This window comes from Leptodactylus fuscus, chromosome 5 (assembly GCF_031893055.1).
Source record: "Leptodactylus fuscus isolate aLepFus1 chromosome 5, aLepFus1.hap2, whole genome shotgun sequence".
In the NCBI taxonomy this organism is placed as follows: domain Eukaryota; kingdom Metazoa; phylum Chordata; class Amphibia; order Anura; family Leptodactylidae; genus Leptodactylus; species Leptodactylus fuscus.
The window spans coordinates 35488970-35507905 of record NC_134269.1 but is presented as its reverse complement, the minus strand read 5'-3'; the positions used below and the strand labels follow the sequence as shown (position 1 = coordinate 35507905).

Here is an 18936-nt window from a genome sequence, read left to right as displayed (position 1 = left end):
CCATAGTGGCCCCTGCACACAGTATTATCCCCCATAGTGGCCCCTGCACACAGTATTATACCCTATAGTGGCCCCTGCACACAGTATTATTCCCCATAGTGGCCCCTGCACACAGTATTATCCCCCATAGTGGCCCCTGCACACAGTATTATACCCTATAGTGGCCCCTGCACACAGTATTATTCCCCATAGTGGCCCCTGCACACAGTATTATGCCCCATAGTGATCCCTGCACACAGTATTATCCCCCATAGTGACCCCTGTACACACTGTTATGCCCCATAGTGGCCACTGCACACACTATTATGCCCCATAGTGGCAACATAAAAAACACTGATACTTGCCTATCCCTGGCTCCACTGCACTCCTCAGTGGTGTTGGCCATCTTCAATGACGTCCGGTACGTAACATGACCCGGGACACAGGCCCTGGTCATGTGACATCAGAGACGTCACTGAAGTAGGCATGAAGTCTGTCTGGAACCCAGAGAGGTAAGAAACAGTGTTTTTTATGTTCCCTTATCTCTCCCAGGCCGCCAATCATTATACTGGGGGGTCTGAAAAGACTCCCGAGTATAATAATAGTGTTTGTGGGGCCCGTGGCATCACTGATCCTGGCTCCTGCCAGGATCGGTAAGTAAATAGGGCTCGTTACCAGCCGGAGTAACTCCAGCCGGGTAATGGCCTGTTTAAAAAAAAACAAAAAAAACAAAAACGCAGCAGTAGCAGCTGTCGCTGTGCCCCCTAATGTCCTGGGCCCTATGGCAGCTGCTACCCTGGTAGTTACGCCACTGAGTGGCCCCCAGTTACCCCGGTTAGTGGGAGATTGGGGCTGACTGCAGTTCCCCGCACAGCCTGGTGGCCACGTCTGTAAACTAATACCTGTGATTTCTTTCTTCCACATACTATATGGATTATATGAACGTGGCACATTGAAAGCATTATTAAGATAAAAAGGAATAGTATTTCATCAGTTAGAAGGAGAAGATGTAATTCTATCCCATCCAGGAGTGTGTCTATCCCCACCTGGGACTACACTTCACACACACTCTCTGAAATAATGAATATTATTTATGTGATAAATAGGAAGAGAAGATGTGTGTGGGCCGTGGTCTCTATTTCTTAAACCATTTACAAATCTTACAACTAAATATTGTATCATTACCTCAGCCTTGTAGTAGCTAAGCCGTAAATGACTGAGAGGAAAGGCATGTAATACCTACCTGACTTCTTTCTGACAATCTGGGGCCCAAGCACCCCTGTCCCCGATCTCTGTACTTCATATGACCACTGCACCAAGTGCTTGGCTGTGTGTTAAAAGTTAGGACCATGAGGTACAGGTGAATGACAGAATAAGGGGATGATTTGCAGATTATTTGTGACCCAACTGCTCGGACCCTCACAGATCACGAGAATGGAGGCGACTTACACATCGCTGAGTTTGTGAGGATCTGACATCTGAGCTCCACACAGATCAGCTGTTCTGGCAGCCTCCAGACATCGGCAGCTATTCAGGTAATAGGAACGGAGCTGCACTTTCCCATGGCCACTATTATACAGTGGAAGGGGCAGCAGCTTCTGTTCCTTAAATAGGAGAGATTGCATAGGGTCCTCATCCAATGCAATAGCTTTCAGCACTCGGGGGATGCTAGAACAGCTGATCTGTGTAGGGTCTGGGTGTTGGTATGAAATATGCATTCAGAGCTGGAAACCCTTTAAAGATTTATGGCTGGTTTAGTAACCACACACATTGATTTTCTTTGTTTCCTATACAGGAATAGCATGTTTGATGACATGGCGTCGGATAGAGGTCAGGGAACGCCTGATGATTCAGAGCAAGCCCTAGTGGATGGATTCCTGCTCCATTCATTGAGAGGTAGTGTGAGCAATTTGTACAATACATGGATAACACTGATCTCTTTATTGTTAGGGTGAATTCACACTGAGTAAACGCTAGCTTATTCTGAACGTAAAACACGTTCAGAATAAGCGGCGTCTAAAGCAGCTCCATTCATTTCTATGGGAGCGGGGATACGAGCGCTCCCCATAGAAATGAATGGGCTGCTTCTTTCACTCCGTGCAGTCCCATTGAAGTGAATGGGGAGTGCCGGCGTATACGGCAAGCTCTGCTCATGCCGGAGCGTACACGCCGGCACTCCCCATTCACTTCAATGGGACTGCACGGAGTGAAAGAAGCAGCCCATTCATTTCTATGGGGAGCGCTCGTATCCCCGCTCCCATAGAAATGAATGGAGCTGCTTTAGACGCCGCTTATTCTGAACGTGTTTTACGTTCAGAATAAGCTAGCGTTTACTCAGTGTGAATGCACCCTTACACTTACCATGAAAATGTATATGGGAAGAATAGGCAAATCTGACTTCCATGATGTAATTAGGATGCCAGTGCCTCAAGTATGCACACCAATAGAGGGCGCTGACTGAGAATGTGCAAGTCTGTCTTCCATGATGTAATGTATGTTACTCAACCATAGGGTGATACAGGTCCGGCAGCATCAGAGACGCTCTGCTGCCTAGACGCTAAGTACGCCATGGCTTACATGTGTGTGATAGGATCATCACTTTAAGGGCTCATTCACACAGGACAAGAAGGGGCGGATTTTGACCTCGAAATTCGCCCCCTCACAATAGAGGTCTATGTAGACCGCTAGCGGTATGTTCCTGCTCACGTAAAAAAGAAGCGAGCTACTCTTTCTTCAGGCGGATTCCACTGCTGATTAAGCCCCGGTGTCCGCCTCACGAGAGCACCCTCCGAACTAGGCCCATTCATTTGGGCCTACTCCGGAGTGGGGAGCCGCGACTGTTGGAAGTTACAGCAGGCGCATTTTAATCCTATTCTGACATGGCTTCCTGCCCAAAATCAGGACCAAAATACGCAGTCACTAGCCCCGTGTGAACTAGCCCTAACTCGCTGTCACTTCTCTTTCTTACATACAGTATACATGAATGCTAATAGAATCTATCTATCTATCTATCTATCTATCTATCTATCTATCTATCTATCTCCTATCTATTTATCTATCTATCTACCCTGTAAGCATGCTCTATGTATCTACCTACAATATCTATCTATATATCTATCTATCTCTATCTAGTCTGTAGGTGGAAACATCCTGGTATTTGTTTAAAGATCAGTCATACAAAGACACTTTATTTTGAGAGATTTCAGAGCTTTATTATTTAGCTACCAGTTCTGGACCAAGGCCTTTGACAGGTCTGACTCATACCTGGTGAAGAGCACTGTATCCAAGTCCTTTTTATAGCGTGAGCGGTATTAATGACACTAGATGGCATTGACGTGTTCATTGCACCAAATGTACCTTGATAAATCCTGCCTCCTTGGCCTCCCATTGTGTAGATGTCGGCAGATGACAGCATACTGTTGTGTCTCCTACATTCTTCTTTATTCATGTATAAATAGTCCTGCGGTCCTCCAAGTCCAGGAACCCTTATGGAGACCTCACAGACTACACGTTAAAGAGTACCTATCATATCAAAAGTATTTTTGGGCAATGAATAGTTCATATAAATATAAGAAACTTTGTAATAGAACTTATTAGAAATAAAATGCTTCTGTCTCCTGTTATCTGCTCCTTTCCTGCCTGCTAAACTGCTCAGCTCACTGCCAGACCCATCTACACTGAGGTCAGACTGCATGTCATAGAGCAGTGGTACTTAACCTGGTTTGAGGTACCGAACCCACCAGTTTCATATGCACATTCACCGAACCCTTCTTTAGTGATAAATCAAATATGATTTTTCTTCCAAATTCAAGACATAGGTATATGTTTTTTTACTGGTACACAAAATAAACCTTGCATAGGGCCTAGGGTTCGGTCGAACCCTGGTTAAGAACCACTGCCATAGAGGTTTATGGAGAGGGGAGGAGGGAAAGGAGCGAGTTATCAACAGATAACAATAATCTATCTCACTACAGCCTAATTCACATTTACGCTGCTCAGTCCTACTGAAAATTGCAAAAATTCTTCAGGTACGTTCACATGGCTGTATTTTTACTGGCTGAAAAATTCAGCATCAGGAATTTGAAGCAGAAGTTTTCAGCTGGATCTAATTCCGCCACGGACTTTGCAGATTCCGCACTGGCCAGGCACTAATTTTTTTTGCCTCCTATTTACTTCACTGAAGAATGAGCACAACTATTATTTTTTCTTCTAGTTGAAAAAAAATCAGCGGGAGGAAAAAGTTGTTGCCTTCCATTGAAATGAAGAAGAGGCAGATTTGGAGCTGATTTTGAGATGGAATCCAGGCAAATTCGAGTCTGAAGTCAGCCATATAGCCTTAGGGCTATTTCACACGGGGCAAAATGGTCAGGATTTTGACGCGGAATCCGCGTCAAAATCCTGCCGCCTCCCATTGAAATCAATGGTAGCCGGTCATTTCCTTTTTCCATGAGCAGTGTGTTCCCGCTCACAGAAAAAAGAAGCGAGCTGCCCTTTCTTCAGGCGGATTCCGTGGCTGATTCAGCCGTGGTGTCCGACACGCGATACCACCCTCTGGATTAGGCCCATTCATTTGGGCCTAATCCGGAGCGGAAAACCGCGTATCCCGCAAATCCCATGTGAACGAGCCCTTACAGTTTCCTGCAGCAGCTTATCTCTGTGGTTTTTGTTACTCATTGGGCTCCCCCTCCCCTCTCCGTAGATCTCTGTGTAACCTAATCTATCTAGTGTTTTTTTTTTCTTTCCGTCTCTCATTTATATCAATGGGCTTTGCAAGGCAGAATCTACCTGAAGATAATTTAGGATGCTTCTTTTTTCCTCTAGCTAAAAATTCAGCTTGAGGAAAAAAAATCCAGCACCTTCCTCTGGTAAATTTGGGAACCTGTAATCTGATAGGGGACCGATCACTATGTGTTAGTTTTAGGCTTGTTTACTTTGCGAGCTGTGACGGTTCTGCAGCATCTCGCCCCCCACGGTTCGCTCCTCCCCACATCATGTCGTAGGCGAGCAGCAGATGGATTTATTCTTACTTCTTTCCCCTTCATTAATGTAAATTGCTCCATCTCCCTCTCTCTCCCTTTGTCTGGGAGCCTTTTGATATGTTGGTGATTTGCGTATATAACTGAAGTGATCCTTTATCAGATGACAGCAGCTCAGAACAATAAAGAGCGCAGAACAATATCACAAAGGATGGCACTTTCACGAGGAGATGACCTCCTGCCAATGAGATCGCTTGCCTGCCTACTATTATACCATAAGGATACTATAGGCATTATATACTATATACTAGTGTTAATAGCCGTGTGTTTATTTGGCAGTTCTGCTTTTGTTCGTGGTTCTCGGTCAGTGAATAGATTATGTTATTATGACTGGAGTGTTTGTGTAGTTGTCTACTATCTTACCATTACGTAATACAAGCTTATGTATGGGACACGTCGCTTTCTTCATTGTAGGAGAATTCATTTAATGTCTTGTCCTGATACTACTAATATATATGTAACTAAGAGTTTACAATGTTTCCCATGTACATGCTGTTAAAAAAAATATAAGTGAGGGTTTGTAGTGAGAATAGCGGTATACAGCTGTCTGTCAACTAGAATGGTTGTGGGGTCAGTGTAGTGACCAAGGGGTCGGAACTGAAACAGATATACTTCACCTTTAAAGGGATCCTATTATTGGATCCCCTTTTTTCTATCACGTAGGAATAGCCTTAAGAAAGGCTATTCTTCTCCTACCTTTAGATGTCTTCTCCGCGCCGCCGTTCGGTTGAAATCCGGGTTTTCTTCAGTATACAAATGAGTTCTCTCGCAGCACTGGGGGCGTCCCCAATGCTGCGAGAGAACTCTCCAGCGATTCCTCCATCGTCTCCTGGAACGCCTCTCCCTGCGTTGTCTTCCATCCTGGGTTTCAATCTTCCGGGCAGAGCTGACTGCGCATGCCCAGGCCACAAGAAAATGGCCGCTTACACAGTAAGCTAGTGTAAGCAGCCATTTTCTTGTAGCCCAGGCATACACAGTCGGCTCTGCCTGAGGCCTAAAAGATTGAAACCCAGGACGATAGAAGACACAAGGAGAGGCGTTCCAGGAGAAGATGGAGGCGGCGCTGGAGAGTTCTCTCGCAGCATTGGAGACGCCCCCAGTGCTGCAAGAGAACTCATTTGCATACCGAGGAAAATCAGGATTTCTACCAAACGGCGGTGCAGAGAAGACATCTAAAGGTAGGAGAAGAATAGCCTTTCTTAAGGCTATTCCTACGTGTTAGTCAGAAAAAAAGGGTATCCTATGATAGGATCCTTTTAACCTTTAAAGGGAGGCTACATACTAAACATACCTAGGAAGGTGCGCATGTACGGGTCTATAATAAAAATGCAGGTGCAGGACATGGATGATATCCATGTGCTGTTCGTGACCTCCAACGACCCATAAATTCGATCAAAGGGAGTGTCACCTGGGAGCAGTGTATTAAAGAGGACCTTTCATGGTTTGGGGCACAGGCAGTTCTATTTACTGCCGGAAAGCCGACAGCGCGCTGAATTCAGTGCACTGTCAGCTTTCCCGATCTGTGCCCCGGGTAAAAAGCTATTTGTCCCAGTACCGTAGCTCTTCACAGTCATAAGGGTGTTTCTGACAGTCAGTCAGGTACGTCCTTCTCCACAGCAGCGCCTATCACACTGTACTGTGGAGCGGGGAGGAACGCCCCCTCCCTCTGCTCACAGTGCTCGTCCATAGACGAGTATTATCAGGAGGGGAGGGGGCGCTCCTCCCCGCCCACACTGTACAGCGCGACTGTCAGGAACGCCATTCTGACTGTAAAGAGCTACGGTATCGGGACCGAAAGCTCTTTACCTGGGGCACAGATCAGGAAAGCCAACAGCGCGCTGAATTCAGCGCACTGTCAGCTTTCCAGCAGTATATAGAACTGCCTGTGCCCCGGACCATGAAAGGTCCTCTTTAAAGCAGCAATGCAGTTAGATAGGCGAGGCTCACCTGAATCTAAAGCCTCCATTGTTCCATATTTTTTTATTTCACAATATACAAATGAACAATCTGTAGCGTCCAAAACACTACACCCCACACTGTTCTGAGTGATGGAAACGCAGGGCGGGCTTTCATGTTGCTCCAAAACGCGCTCTTGTCATTTTGAGATTCCTATCATTTTGGAATACTTCTGCTTGACCTGTTCGATTATTTCCAATACAAGAGGATTAGCGCCATACCAAGATTTTTTTTTTTTTGTTTTTTCATTCTTCCTGGCCACTTCCATGTTATAATATATTCTATACATATGATATGACTTGAGACGTTTATCGTACATGTATAGTTGTGGATATAGTTAGTATACATAGCCCCTCTCATAAGGGCAAATTTCATAAGAATATAAAAATAATACACTATTCTGTAGCCACATTCCTTGTAGTCACTTACTGTTCTGGTTCCATGCATAAATATGTAATGGATATATATTTTGCTATATATTATATATAAGTCACAGGTATATATATTTTGCTACCTGATTCACCTGTGGTAATAGACCTATATAAGGAGATGTAACCAAACTTCTGTAAAGGAAAGCAGCAATGGCTCTCGACAACCAACCAAATGCCAATTCTCTTTTTTTAGCAAATGGAAGATGTTCGTGGATTGGGGACTCCTTCACGTTTTCTCCCTTCTAGTATGATGGTGACAGTTCGTTGGGAATGTCCATTTAACCCTTTACTTGCTTTCTTTCAGCCTCCGTGGCTTGTACAGCAGTCATGTCTTCCCACATCGTTGCCGCACTTCTTCTCCATAAATACAGATCTGTGAGTACTCCAGTCATCCTCCGGGAATTCTGTGCAGCATTTAGGTTAGACTGTAATATGTCAAAAGTTATTTGCAGGAAACAAAGCCATCTATATAAGAATCCTTCAGACCAGCAACAACAGGGTCCGGCTCTTCAGATTGTCAATCAGCAATAGAGAAATGGGGTATTAAGCACATTTTTAAGACTCTGTTCATATTTGTGAACATCATCAGTAGAAATTCTACTGCAGTTTCTGATCAATTGCACAGCAGACACCAGTGGTATCCGTCAGACCTTGTTACATTATAGTGAGGTCAGATGGGTTCTGCTGGGGTGTAGATATGCAGTTATCGAAAGTGATGGACTCTATGTCAGTCTTCGATGTAACCTAAAGATATGAATCCTACAAAAAAGACATTAAATTTAAAATGTTAAATATGTTGTTGTTGTGTCAAAATACCAAGCCCTGGTGCATGGGACCTCCCATGGTGCATCTAAACTATCAAACCTCTTAAAGGGATTCAATCATTAAAATTCAATTTCTTCTCCGTAACACGTAGGAATTACCTTAAGAAAGGCTTCTCCTACCTTTAGATGTCTTCTCCGCACCGCCGTTCGGTAGAAATCCTGTTTTTTCTTCTGTGTGCAAATGAGTTCTCTCGCAGCAATGGGGGTTGTCCTCAGCACTCAAACAGCACTGGGGGCGTCCCCAATGCTGCAAGAGAAATCTCCAGCGCTGCCTCCATCTTCACCTGGAACGGCCTTTCCTGCGTCTTCTTCCAGCACTGGGTTCAAACATTTAGGCATGCACAGTCAGCTCTGCCGTTGTGCTTCGGGCAGAGCCGACTGCGCATGCCCACAGCAATTTTCCTGTACACAGTAAGCGGTCACAAGAAAATGGTCGCGCGCATGTGCAGTCGGCTCTCCCCGAAGCAGAACGGCAGAGCTGACTGCGCATGCCTAGAAGTTTGAACCCAGCGCTGGAAGAAGACGCAGGGAGAGCCTGTTCCAGGCGAAGATGGAAGCGGCGCTGGAGAGTTCTCACGCAGCATTGGGGACGCCCACAGTGCTGTTTGAGTGCTGAGGACATCCGCCATTGCTGCGAGAGAACTCATTTGCATACAGAAGAAAACCAGGATTTCTACCGAACAGTGGCCTGGAGAAGACATCTAAAGGTAGGAGAAGAATAGCCTTTCTTAAGGCCATTCCTACGTGTCAGTCAGAAAAAAAATTGAATTTTAATGATAGGATCTCTTTAATAATTCAGGTGCAATTTCTACAATCAGGGAAATGGATGAAATATTCCCTATTGTGTCATGGAAAAAGCTTTTTTCTGGAAGTCTGCACTGTTACACAGATCACCCATGTTTACAGCCAGGATTGGGGATAAACTCCTTGCATGGTTTGGCCCCATTTCGGGGCATTTTAAACTGGATCACAGACATAAATACACAATCCAGATATATATGCTTGCTCCAGTTCTGGTTTTCTGTTCCGTCATAGAGGAGGAAACCAAAAATGACTGGAGACCTGGATCCATAACTTGAATGTTATGAACCTCTGATGCAGATGTGTGTATGTACGAGATATATGTGGTTTATTTATACGTAGCATCCGAGTGGTATGAATGAACATAGTGTAACAGCAAGCAGATGTAATAGGGTGTAAGTGTCCAACTCATTAATGCAAAGTACATAGAGTGTGTGTTATTGTATGTGGAGGCAGGGCTCTGTGACACATACATTTAGCATGACAATAGAGAGTACTTTACATATAGTATTTGCTTCCTTTCACAATATACAGTAAGGTACAGAAAAGCCAGATTCCTGAAAGGTCTGAACACATCATTTAGTGCAATTACACACATAGTACATAGTATACAAAAGCTAGACTCTGCACATTCCTGAATTCTTATGTACAAGATTGTACAGAGACTGCAGACAGCATAGAGACCTGATGTGTGCAGGCGCCATATCCCAGCTAAGGGCACATTCTGTGCATGTTTATGACACATTGTAAGGTAAAATCTAACCACGACATGGTACCTGCTAAAGGATCTCTTGCTTAGTCAAGTGCATAGATGGATTTAAGGGCTAAGAAAACCTTTGCAATTTTTTTTTACATTGTTCTGATTATAAATTAAGTAATTTCCTATCGCTTTGGGTCTACAGCTTCTATGCAGATCTATAGCTCACTATGGTAAAAGACTACCTGTGTAGTCTGATCCTGCTGTCATACGTTATTTCATCTGTTCCTAACTTCATCCTAACAGAAGAACCGAGGCAAGAAAATCAGACTACACGTGGTTGTTGCCTGTTACTTGATTCATTGGTGGGATATAAATGGTTGTGAGGATGGACATGTCCTCCAACTGGTTCTTATGTATCATACGGTGTACTCCATAGTATACAGTATGTCCAGTAGTAAACCAAAGATAACACTACTGTATATACTGTTTTATATACAGTATATCTAGTTTGAGTTTACAGCCTGGATATATAACCTAAGTATTGTAAGCACTGTTTCTGTAATGAATGCTCCTTCCTCTTTTCCTTATTTCCAGGGTGTCTCCCTGTCAAGACTCCATTCTGAATTCCCTGTGATAACAGAAGATATTCTTCTTCACGGATTTGATGTTGGATTTTCCGGTCAGCGATGGGATATCCTCCGCCACAGCCTATACCTCCTCCGACAATCGATTGTTCTGTATTCTGTTCCCTCAAATGATGTCTATGTGCTTATCAAAGAATCACCGGATACCATAGGAGAACTAGCCCAGAAAAGCTCTTCCCTGCTCCCTGTCTTCCTGTATGAAGCTATAGGAGGTAAATATACAGTATACGTCTGTCACCAGGGATGAATAAATGCAAGTAAACACACTGCTAGATACATTAGGGTCACCTGAATGTCCTGGTTGTTTTTATTTTCCAATTTGATCCTCCATTGGAAAGATAACTTTATAAAAACAATTATGCAATGAGCAGCCCACGGGCGTCTCCAGAACGCTGAATGGCTCCGTCACTGCATTTTGATTGGCTGTCTGACCACAGTTCATGTGAGAATGCTGAAGCCTCTGCTAGCCCTGTATTTTCACATTTGCACCTAGATTTGCAGTGTTTGCACATGTGCACAGCTACTTGCTTGCTGTAGAGGCTCCGTCCGTTTGGTGTGATCACAAGAACACAGAGCCAGGCAAGATTTTATCATCTATGCCGGTCCATGTCATTCTCGAATGAGCAGCAGCCAATCAAAATGCAGAGTTTTGGGAGGAGTCTGGAGTGCCGGACATGCCCTCGGTGCTCCAGGCTGCTCCTTTGCACTATCACTTTTCTAAAGTTATCTCTTTTCTCAAAATACTCTTATATTTTTCCACCTTAAGCAGCTACAGTAGGTGGTAGGAGAGATCAGTAAGGGCCCGTTCACACGGGCACAGAGGGGGCGGATTACGGCGCGTAGTCCACGTCATAATCCGCCCTCTCACAATGGTGGTCTATGGAGACCGCGGAGAAGCGAGCTGCCCTTTCTTCAGGCAGATTCCAGGGCTCGTTGAGCCGCGGTGTCCAGCTGGCAGCAGCAACCTCCGGAGTCGGCCCATTCACTTGAGCCAACTATGGAGGGGGAAACTGCGACAGTCGCGGCAGGCGGGTTTTGACCCGAGAGTGACGCGGCTTCCCGTGTTACTCTTGGTGCCAAAATCCACCCCTCGTGTGAACTAACCCTAACACTTCCATAGAAATATAAGCAGGCTTGTCTTTGCAGTGACTCAGGAGCCTGCTGCCTGTATTTCTGTTCCTTTCTGCCGCCTGCATTGTGTAGTCGCTCTCCACTGCATCATTTTAATACAAAGCCATGCTTATGTTTTGTAAGGAATACTTAGGACACACTACTCTGTAATATTTGTCTTGTGTCTGCCTTGTCTGGAGATGACACCACTCATTTCTACCCCTTTTTCCCCATTTCTTGCAGCTTGTGCCATTCACGCGCTCCTGGCTCAGCTGCCCAGTCTGTGTCTGGTAGAGATTTTATTTACGCAGGATGAGATAACGGAGATGATGATGTGCCTCTGCTCCTTGCTGCACAAAAGCATTCTGCTGCAGCCGGTACACACAATGTAATCGTTTTGTTTTTTTTTCCAATATTCATTCAGTTTGCCAACATCTTCCCTCTGCTTTCCAGCCTTGTCAGAACGTCTATCTTCTGTGCCAGGACATCCTGGACAAGCTGGTTCATTGTGGTCTTCTCTCTATGTACGAGGTGAGCTTGTGAGACGGACACTTGGTTAGGCCGCGCTCGCGTCTGGTCATAGTAGGTCCAAAATCACTTTAAAGAGGTCCGTAAGTTGTCTTTTTGTTCTACAGATGTCTTAAAGAAATGACGGACCTCATTAAAGTCATTGGGTTTCCTCCGGGATGCAATGTGAATGGAGAACCTGTCCACATGCGTGACTGGCTCCCCATTCATTTCTGTGGGGCTGCCAGAGATTACAGTTTCGGCAGCCCCATAGAATTGAATGGAGTGCCGGTCACACAAACGCATTGGTGCTCCATTCACATAGCGGCCCTAGGGGAACTTTCGGTCCCCCATCATCCTGATCACTGGAGGACCCAGTGATCACCCCCCTGCGATCAGACACTGGCCTGTGGATAGGGAAGAAGTGGCCATAATGGGAAGAATAAATGGGAGAATACCGTTTCTTTCTTTTTCACAGGATCCAACCGCACCACCAGCCTGTGACACAGGGAGACGATTTTTTGTGGACCAACTATCCTGGAGAGACTTTGATGATGTGTCAGATAGTGACAGTGACTGTGTAGGAGAGACCATGAAGCGCCACTATAAGGTCGGTTACTACTGTTTATGTATGTATACGGCTCATCTGTGAATGTGTTGCATTTTAATACTAATAGTATTTGAAGTATAACATGGCACAAGACTGAGTCATGGACTAGTAATGTGTCAGTAAGTGCCATGAGATGACCAGGAACATTGAGTGTGTCAGTGGAGGAGTCTGGGCTTTCCACAGATTGTTGTAAGTTATGGTGGTAAGCTAGGTTTGCTTTTTTGGCACACGGACAGCTATATGCACGATATTATGAGGCATGCAGCTTTTAATAAATTTGCCACAATGTAATCCAGTTCTCTCTAGCTTAAAGGGGTTGGCCAGGATTTTTTTTTATCTATGGCTCTATATTTGATCAAACTATACACAGCCTTGAACCAGAAGCAGTTGGTTTTGGTTCCCTATATAGTGGCCAGGCGTCAGTACTGTAATATTGAGTGACGTCAATGGGCTGCCATACTGAAGCCTGAGCACTATACAGAGATATCGGCTTCCAGCCCCATATTGTCTATAGAAGATGTCCTGTACAGCTGATACATGCAGTGGCTGGCTGTTGGCACCCTACTGATCAGACATACCTGGCCTATACTAAGGACAAGCTATAAATTTAAAAAAAAATTCACTTCAAGACCAGCGTGTCAAAACCAGTCTTAGTAGGTTCCAACAATTATGTACGAAACCAAGTGTCAGGTTTTACAGTGATGTTAATAAAGTTATTACATACTTGAAAGAAGAAAAACTGTATACAGTGAGACATCGGTCAGATTTACTTTTGTGGTTTTTTTTGTCTTGCTTCCGTGTAGTTGGGCCGAACCAATCATCACGCAGACTTCTTTGTCTTCCTTTGTCACCTCTTGAATCCAGTGCTGAAAACCTATGAGAGAGCAGCGCTATTCCTGCAGGAACGTGGCATGTGTGGACATGGTAGGTGAAGCAGGGAAAGGAGTTTTTACCCCAAGTTAAAGGGCAGCATTGCACTGCTTGCAGTGATCAGATCCGCGTTTTGTTACCACAGCCGTGTTCATCATTCCGTATATACCTGAGTATAAGCTGAATTTTTCAGCACAATTTCAGCAACTACTGCACCCAAAAACTCCGACCATTTTAATTTTTGAAAATTTCCAGTAGCTGCTGCATTTCCCCCCTCGGCTTATACTCGAGTCAATAAGTTTTCCCAGTTTTTTGTGGTAAAATTAGGAGCCTTGGCTTATATTCGGGTCGGCTTATACTCGAGTATATACGGTACCTTATTTACCACCATAGGCAAGCACATTTTAAGACTTGTCACTTTGGATTACTATATGGTTGTCATTCGTATGGTCTTTCATGGCTGTAGATGTGTCGCTTTCTGATATTTAGCTGAATGTACACTGCTATATAGCCATCTTGTAGCAGAACACTTTTGCAGATGTGACATTACTATGTAACTTATAAGCGTCCTTTACTCCCAGAGCCTGAGGCGGACTATGTTACCCAGCTGCACCACTACCTGTTGCACAAGGCTAAGGAGGACCGCTCTTATGGTGAGTTTATCATTTCTCTCATTTTACAGATCTGAAACCATGGATGCTACTTACTAAACCTTAGAAACCAACAAGCTTCTTCATAAAAGGTAAAATCTTCTTTGTGAAGGTTTTAAATGGGGTTTTACGACATTGACAAGAGCGGCAGAGATGTGCTAAAATGATCCTTCCTCCGCTGTCCTATTGCCAGTACACTAATGACCTCAGTGGTCAAATACCATTGGTGTGGTTGCATGTGGTATACGGCAAAGTATCAAGTACTAGGACCAGCAGGGCGGACGGAAGTAGCAGGAAACCAATTTCATTACTCACACCGCTTTCCCCAACCACCCAGGCAACTTTTTGCCCAACTTGGAAAGGCCTCGTTTTATCAAACTCAGTATACCCTGTAGACAAGATCTCAAGTATACTCATGATGATTAACGGTATACAGCAGCAGAAGAAGTCGAAACTGCGCTCTTTTGAGGAGGGGGCAATATTTTACATGTCAATACCCACAACAGAGAACAAAAAGATGTTGAAAGTCCCTCTACTAGTAAGAATATTAGAGCATATCCTTTTTTTAAGGGTTTGTTGCTGTGATGTTGGGATGCATGAGGCTGCATTATTTCTTAGAGGCATGGAGTGTCTTGCAATTTTGAATGTAAGGTATGGCCCTCAAATGAACTATAGTGGATCCAAGGCTCCTTTAATACAGTGCAGTCGGTTTGCACACACACAGCTATGGTAAGACCCCTTCACTCAACCAAGTGAGCTTCCAACTGTGGGGTCGAGTTTGCTACGAAAAGCACCCACGTCATCCGAGTGCATTCTGTTATCTATTCACGTCTATGGGCGCTTGCAATACAACAGAATGGACTGGAAGCCCCCTAGACATGAATAAGTAACAAAATGCACTCAGATGTCACTTGGCCTGAAATCAGATGCACACTCAATGTGCATGGGTTCTTAAACATGATAGGACAGTGGAACCTGGGGGGCTATATTTAAGTATACCTCAGACCCTGAAGCTACGTCACTGACTATATAGTAGATTTTAATGGAACAGAACGGAAAACAATCAAGTAACTATCACAAAAGAAAGTAAATGTAACCCATATGATATGAGCACTACTCAATAGCTTCAAGAACTTCAAAAGAGAGACAGAATTTGGGTCAACCATTTTCTGTATATTTGGTTAAATGAAGAAAAACGTCAAAGAATTGGACACATGGAGAGACAGTGTCATTTATTGTAAGGGATGTGAGTGGTTTATGATAAAATTACAGTAAAATTACCACGCTGAAAAGATCTGTAAACCACTGTAATATAATGGCAGCGGTGGCGGCCTCCATACACCTACATAGAGCTTCACATGACTGCAATAAGCATCCGCGGCAGACGCAAGCATTGACTCGGGCACCTTGTTATTCCAGTAATGGTTTGTTCCGCAGTAATACCTGCTTTATCTGCCCAGAAGTCACTGAATATTTGTACAAGTAGCAGGTAATATCAGTAATGGTGCGCCCTTCCCGTGTGCTCCCAATTATACTCTGCAGGAACCGAAGACAGAGTGGTGTGTTCACAGCAGATCACATACCAGGTCATTACCGGATTTTTCGCTTTATAAGACATGCTTTTTTTTTACTTTGAAAGTGGCAGGGGAAAGTGAGTGCGTCTTATAAGGCGACTTGCCAAAAATCAAGCTGTCACTATCGGTGGATCACCAACCACAAACCATTATTATACTCAGACCTCTCGAATATAATGAACAAGTGGGGGAGGGGTGATTAAGTGTAAGGAAAAGTGTAATATAATAAAACTCATCTCTCCTGGCTTCGACGCTGATTTACCGGCCTCTTCTGTTCACAGAGGCGTCATGAATGACTTTAGGAATCGCTAAGGCCTGTGATTGGTCATTAGTGGTCACGCCGATGTAATGTCAGGTGGGTTATGCTGCCATCATTTTGTGTCATGACATCGACATGACCGCCGCTGAAGCCCAGTCACAGTCATTCTGCTTAGTCACAAACAAGACACACATGGGTGGCTTAGTATAAAGCTCTAATTTTAACAATCATTTTATAAAGACTATTCTTTTAAGTGTTTAGACAGTATATTAGCAGATTAAGAGAACTAAACACATGCACGTTATCACTTGTTTTCACTTGTTATCACTTGTTTTCATTTTTCGTGGTGGTTACTGATGTCATTCTTGACTTCTCTGTGAACAGAAGAGGCCAGAAGATCGGCGCCGGAGCCCAGGAAAGGTGATCAAATGTAATAAACAGTGTAACTCACCTCTCCTGGGCGCTTCTGTTCACAGAGAAGTCTCCGCTATTATAACTGAAGAGACCCCAGAGCATTATAATGGTTTGTTGGTGGCGAACCCTCAAAATTTGTAAAGAAACCCAGATGGGCCACTATATTGTGTGGAGGGGCCACTATGAGGCATTATACTATGTGGAGGGGCCACTATGGGGCATCATACTGTGTGGAGGGGCCACTATGGGGCATTATACTGTGTGGAGGGGCCACTGTGGGACATTATACTGTGTGGAGGGGCCACTATGAGGCATTATACTGTGTGGAGGGGCCACTATGAGGCATTATACTGTGTGGAGGGGCCACTATGAGGCATTATACTGTGTGGAGGGGCCTCTATGGGGCATTATACTGTGTGGAGGGGTCTCTATGGGGCATTATACTGTGTGGAGGGGTCATTATAGGGCATCATATAGTGAGTAGCCACTATAGGGCATTATAATTTATGGGGACCACTGTGGAACATTATTACTAAAGCGGTTGTCCAGGAGCTGGTTTATAATATTACTTTCCTTCTCTAGAACCTAGGTGCGTCTTATAAAGTGAAAAATATGGTAGGTTTTTTTTTTTCAGTTTGTTCAGTCGGTTTTGTATTCAGTGCCTTATCTGCTGTCAGAGTATACATAAAATAATGGCATGCACTATATCTGTATGCACTAAATAAACAAACCTACTTTACTGATTGAGTAAGGAGATCACATAAAGGTAGACTAGCGCTGACATTGATGTAATATGGGAACAGGCCCTTTAGGTATCTCCAGGCCCGACCTGACACTGAGCAGGGTAAGAGCTGCTGTAAACTGGGAACCATCTGACACCACAATGTATTGCATGTGCACATCTCCTACTCTGATTAATAGGACTCATACGTGATATTGGCTTGACCTGTCCCATCCCTTACTTAATGGTGTGTCTTGTTGCCATTATCCGATAAGACAAGAGAAAAAAAATTAGAAAAAAAAAATTACTGTGTTATCACCTCTATTAACTGCAATGTGGGAAAAAAATTTGTTGAAGCATGACACTAACCCTTGTCTGTGCAGCAGCGCACACATGTCTCTGGGCAGCCTGTTTACTTCTGAGCTTCTTGAGGAGTTCAGTAGCAGTGTCCGCCTCAGAACATTCAGCTCCAGGAGAAGGTCAGTGATCTGAGAGACACCATATCATGTCTCTTCTCAAGCTGCTTCATGTGTGTACTGAGTCTGAGGTATACAGCTGTATATGATGTCACTTCATACATAAACCAAAGTCTCCCATGTATAAAGAGGATCTTTCCTATCCTCAGGCACATGCGGTTTTTTATACCAGTTTTATATAAGACTGAATTTAGCGATGACACTGAGTTGTGAAGAATGCCCCCCAGCTTAACTGGCAGGAACGCACTTCTGACAGTGGGCAGAGATCGGCGCTGAAACTAACGGCACCAATATCTCCAGTCCCGGGGCACGTAACGGGAAAGCCGACAGTGCACTGAATTCAGCGCACTGCAGCTTTCTAGCAGTATATAACACTGCATGTGCCCAAGGACATGAAATGTCCTCCTTAAAGGGGTTGTTCAGGAATTATAGGACACTCAGGGGCATGTTCATGTGAGTTGCTTGCTCCCAAAAGTCCTTTGTTCTGCTGATCTTTTGGGGGGTCTTGGCAGTTGGATTCTCATCTGCAAATGAACATGGGAGCTGAGCTGCAATAGCACACCACGGCCACTGCAGAAGGTATGGCGCTATCTGCTCCAGGCTACGTACACTCCACTGTAAGGATAGGCCATTTTTTGTGGCATGGACACTCTTTTTGTCAATTGTCCTAAGCAAAGGAGAACATTTTTCTGTTAACATTTTCTTTTCAGCCGCTTTAGAGTTTGGAGATAAAAAAAAATTATCCATTCCAAATTCTGCATTATCGGGTAGTTGGTGCATTTGTCACCCGCTTTGAGCTTCCCTGTGTGAACTTGGCCTTAGGCCTCCACAAACACAAACGAAATACATTGATGATATGTAAGCGGATTCCCAGGACACAGATTAGGATGACTGCTGATGAGTAACATTAAGTGCAGGGTACTTATGGCTGTCTGTTTTTTCTCAGAGTGTGCAGAGCATTCCCTGGCTGCCTGCGCTGTCAGAACATTCATAGATCTCGGAGTAAGTATCCCCAATGCCTTGTTGTTCAACACCTCCTCCTTCATTTACGCCATGTCTTCCTTCTGCAGTAATTGATCACAAGACGTGCTGAACCTTATTACCAGTACTCACTTATCCCTCCAGATTAATGTGCTTTTCCATCCGTTTAACTATAGCTCCTAGCGTACACGCAGCCGGCACAGTGGGACCCATGTGTCGTTCTGCTGTTTGCTATCTAGGGCTCCTGCCACTTCCGGAAGAATTCAGGCTTTAGCCTGTGTGGTTATATATAATATCTGAAAGGGAACCAGTCAGGTCGATTTAGGACCAAACAAACCATTCACAGGTCCTTAAAGAGATTCTATCATTAAAACTGCATTTTTTCTCACCAAC

At 44.3% G+C, this 18936-nt stretch overlaps 1 protein-coding gene across 1 annotated transcript in view; it reads left to right on the top strand.

Annotated features, from left to right (window-relative positions):
• GPAT2 (glycerol-3-phosphate acyltransferase 2, mitochondrial) overlaps positions 1-18936 on the top strand; it is a 45588-nt gene that overhangs the window by 21137 nt on the left and 5515 nt on the right. The window contains exons 12-20 of the mRNA XM_075272809.1: positions 1775-1875; positions 7707-7777; positions 10322-10583; positions 11725-11858; positions 11935-12012; positions 12467-12598; positions 13402-13522; positions 14050-14121; positions 18509-18564. Coding sequence (XP_075128910.1) covers positions 1775-1875; positions 7707-7777; positions 10322-10583; positions 11725-11858; positions 11935-12012; positions 12467-12598; positions 13402-13522; positions 14050-14121; positions 18509-18564 — 1027 coding nt within the window. The remainder of the gene's footprint in view (positions 1-1774; positions 1876-7706; positions 7778-10321; positions 10584-11724; positions 11859-11934; positions 12013-12466; positions 12599-13401; positions 13523-14049; positions 14122-18508; positions 18565-18936) is intronic.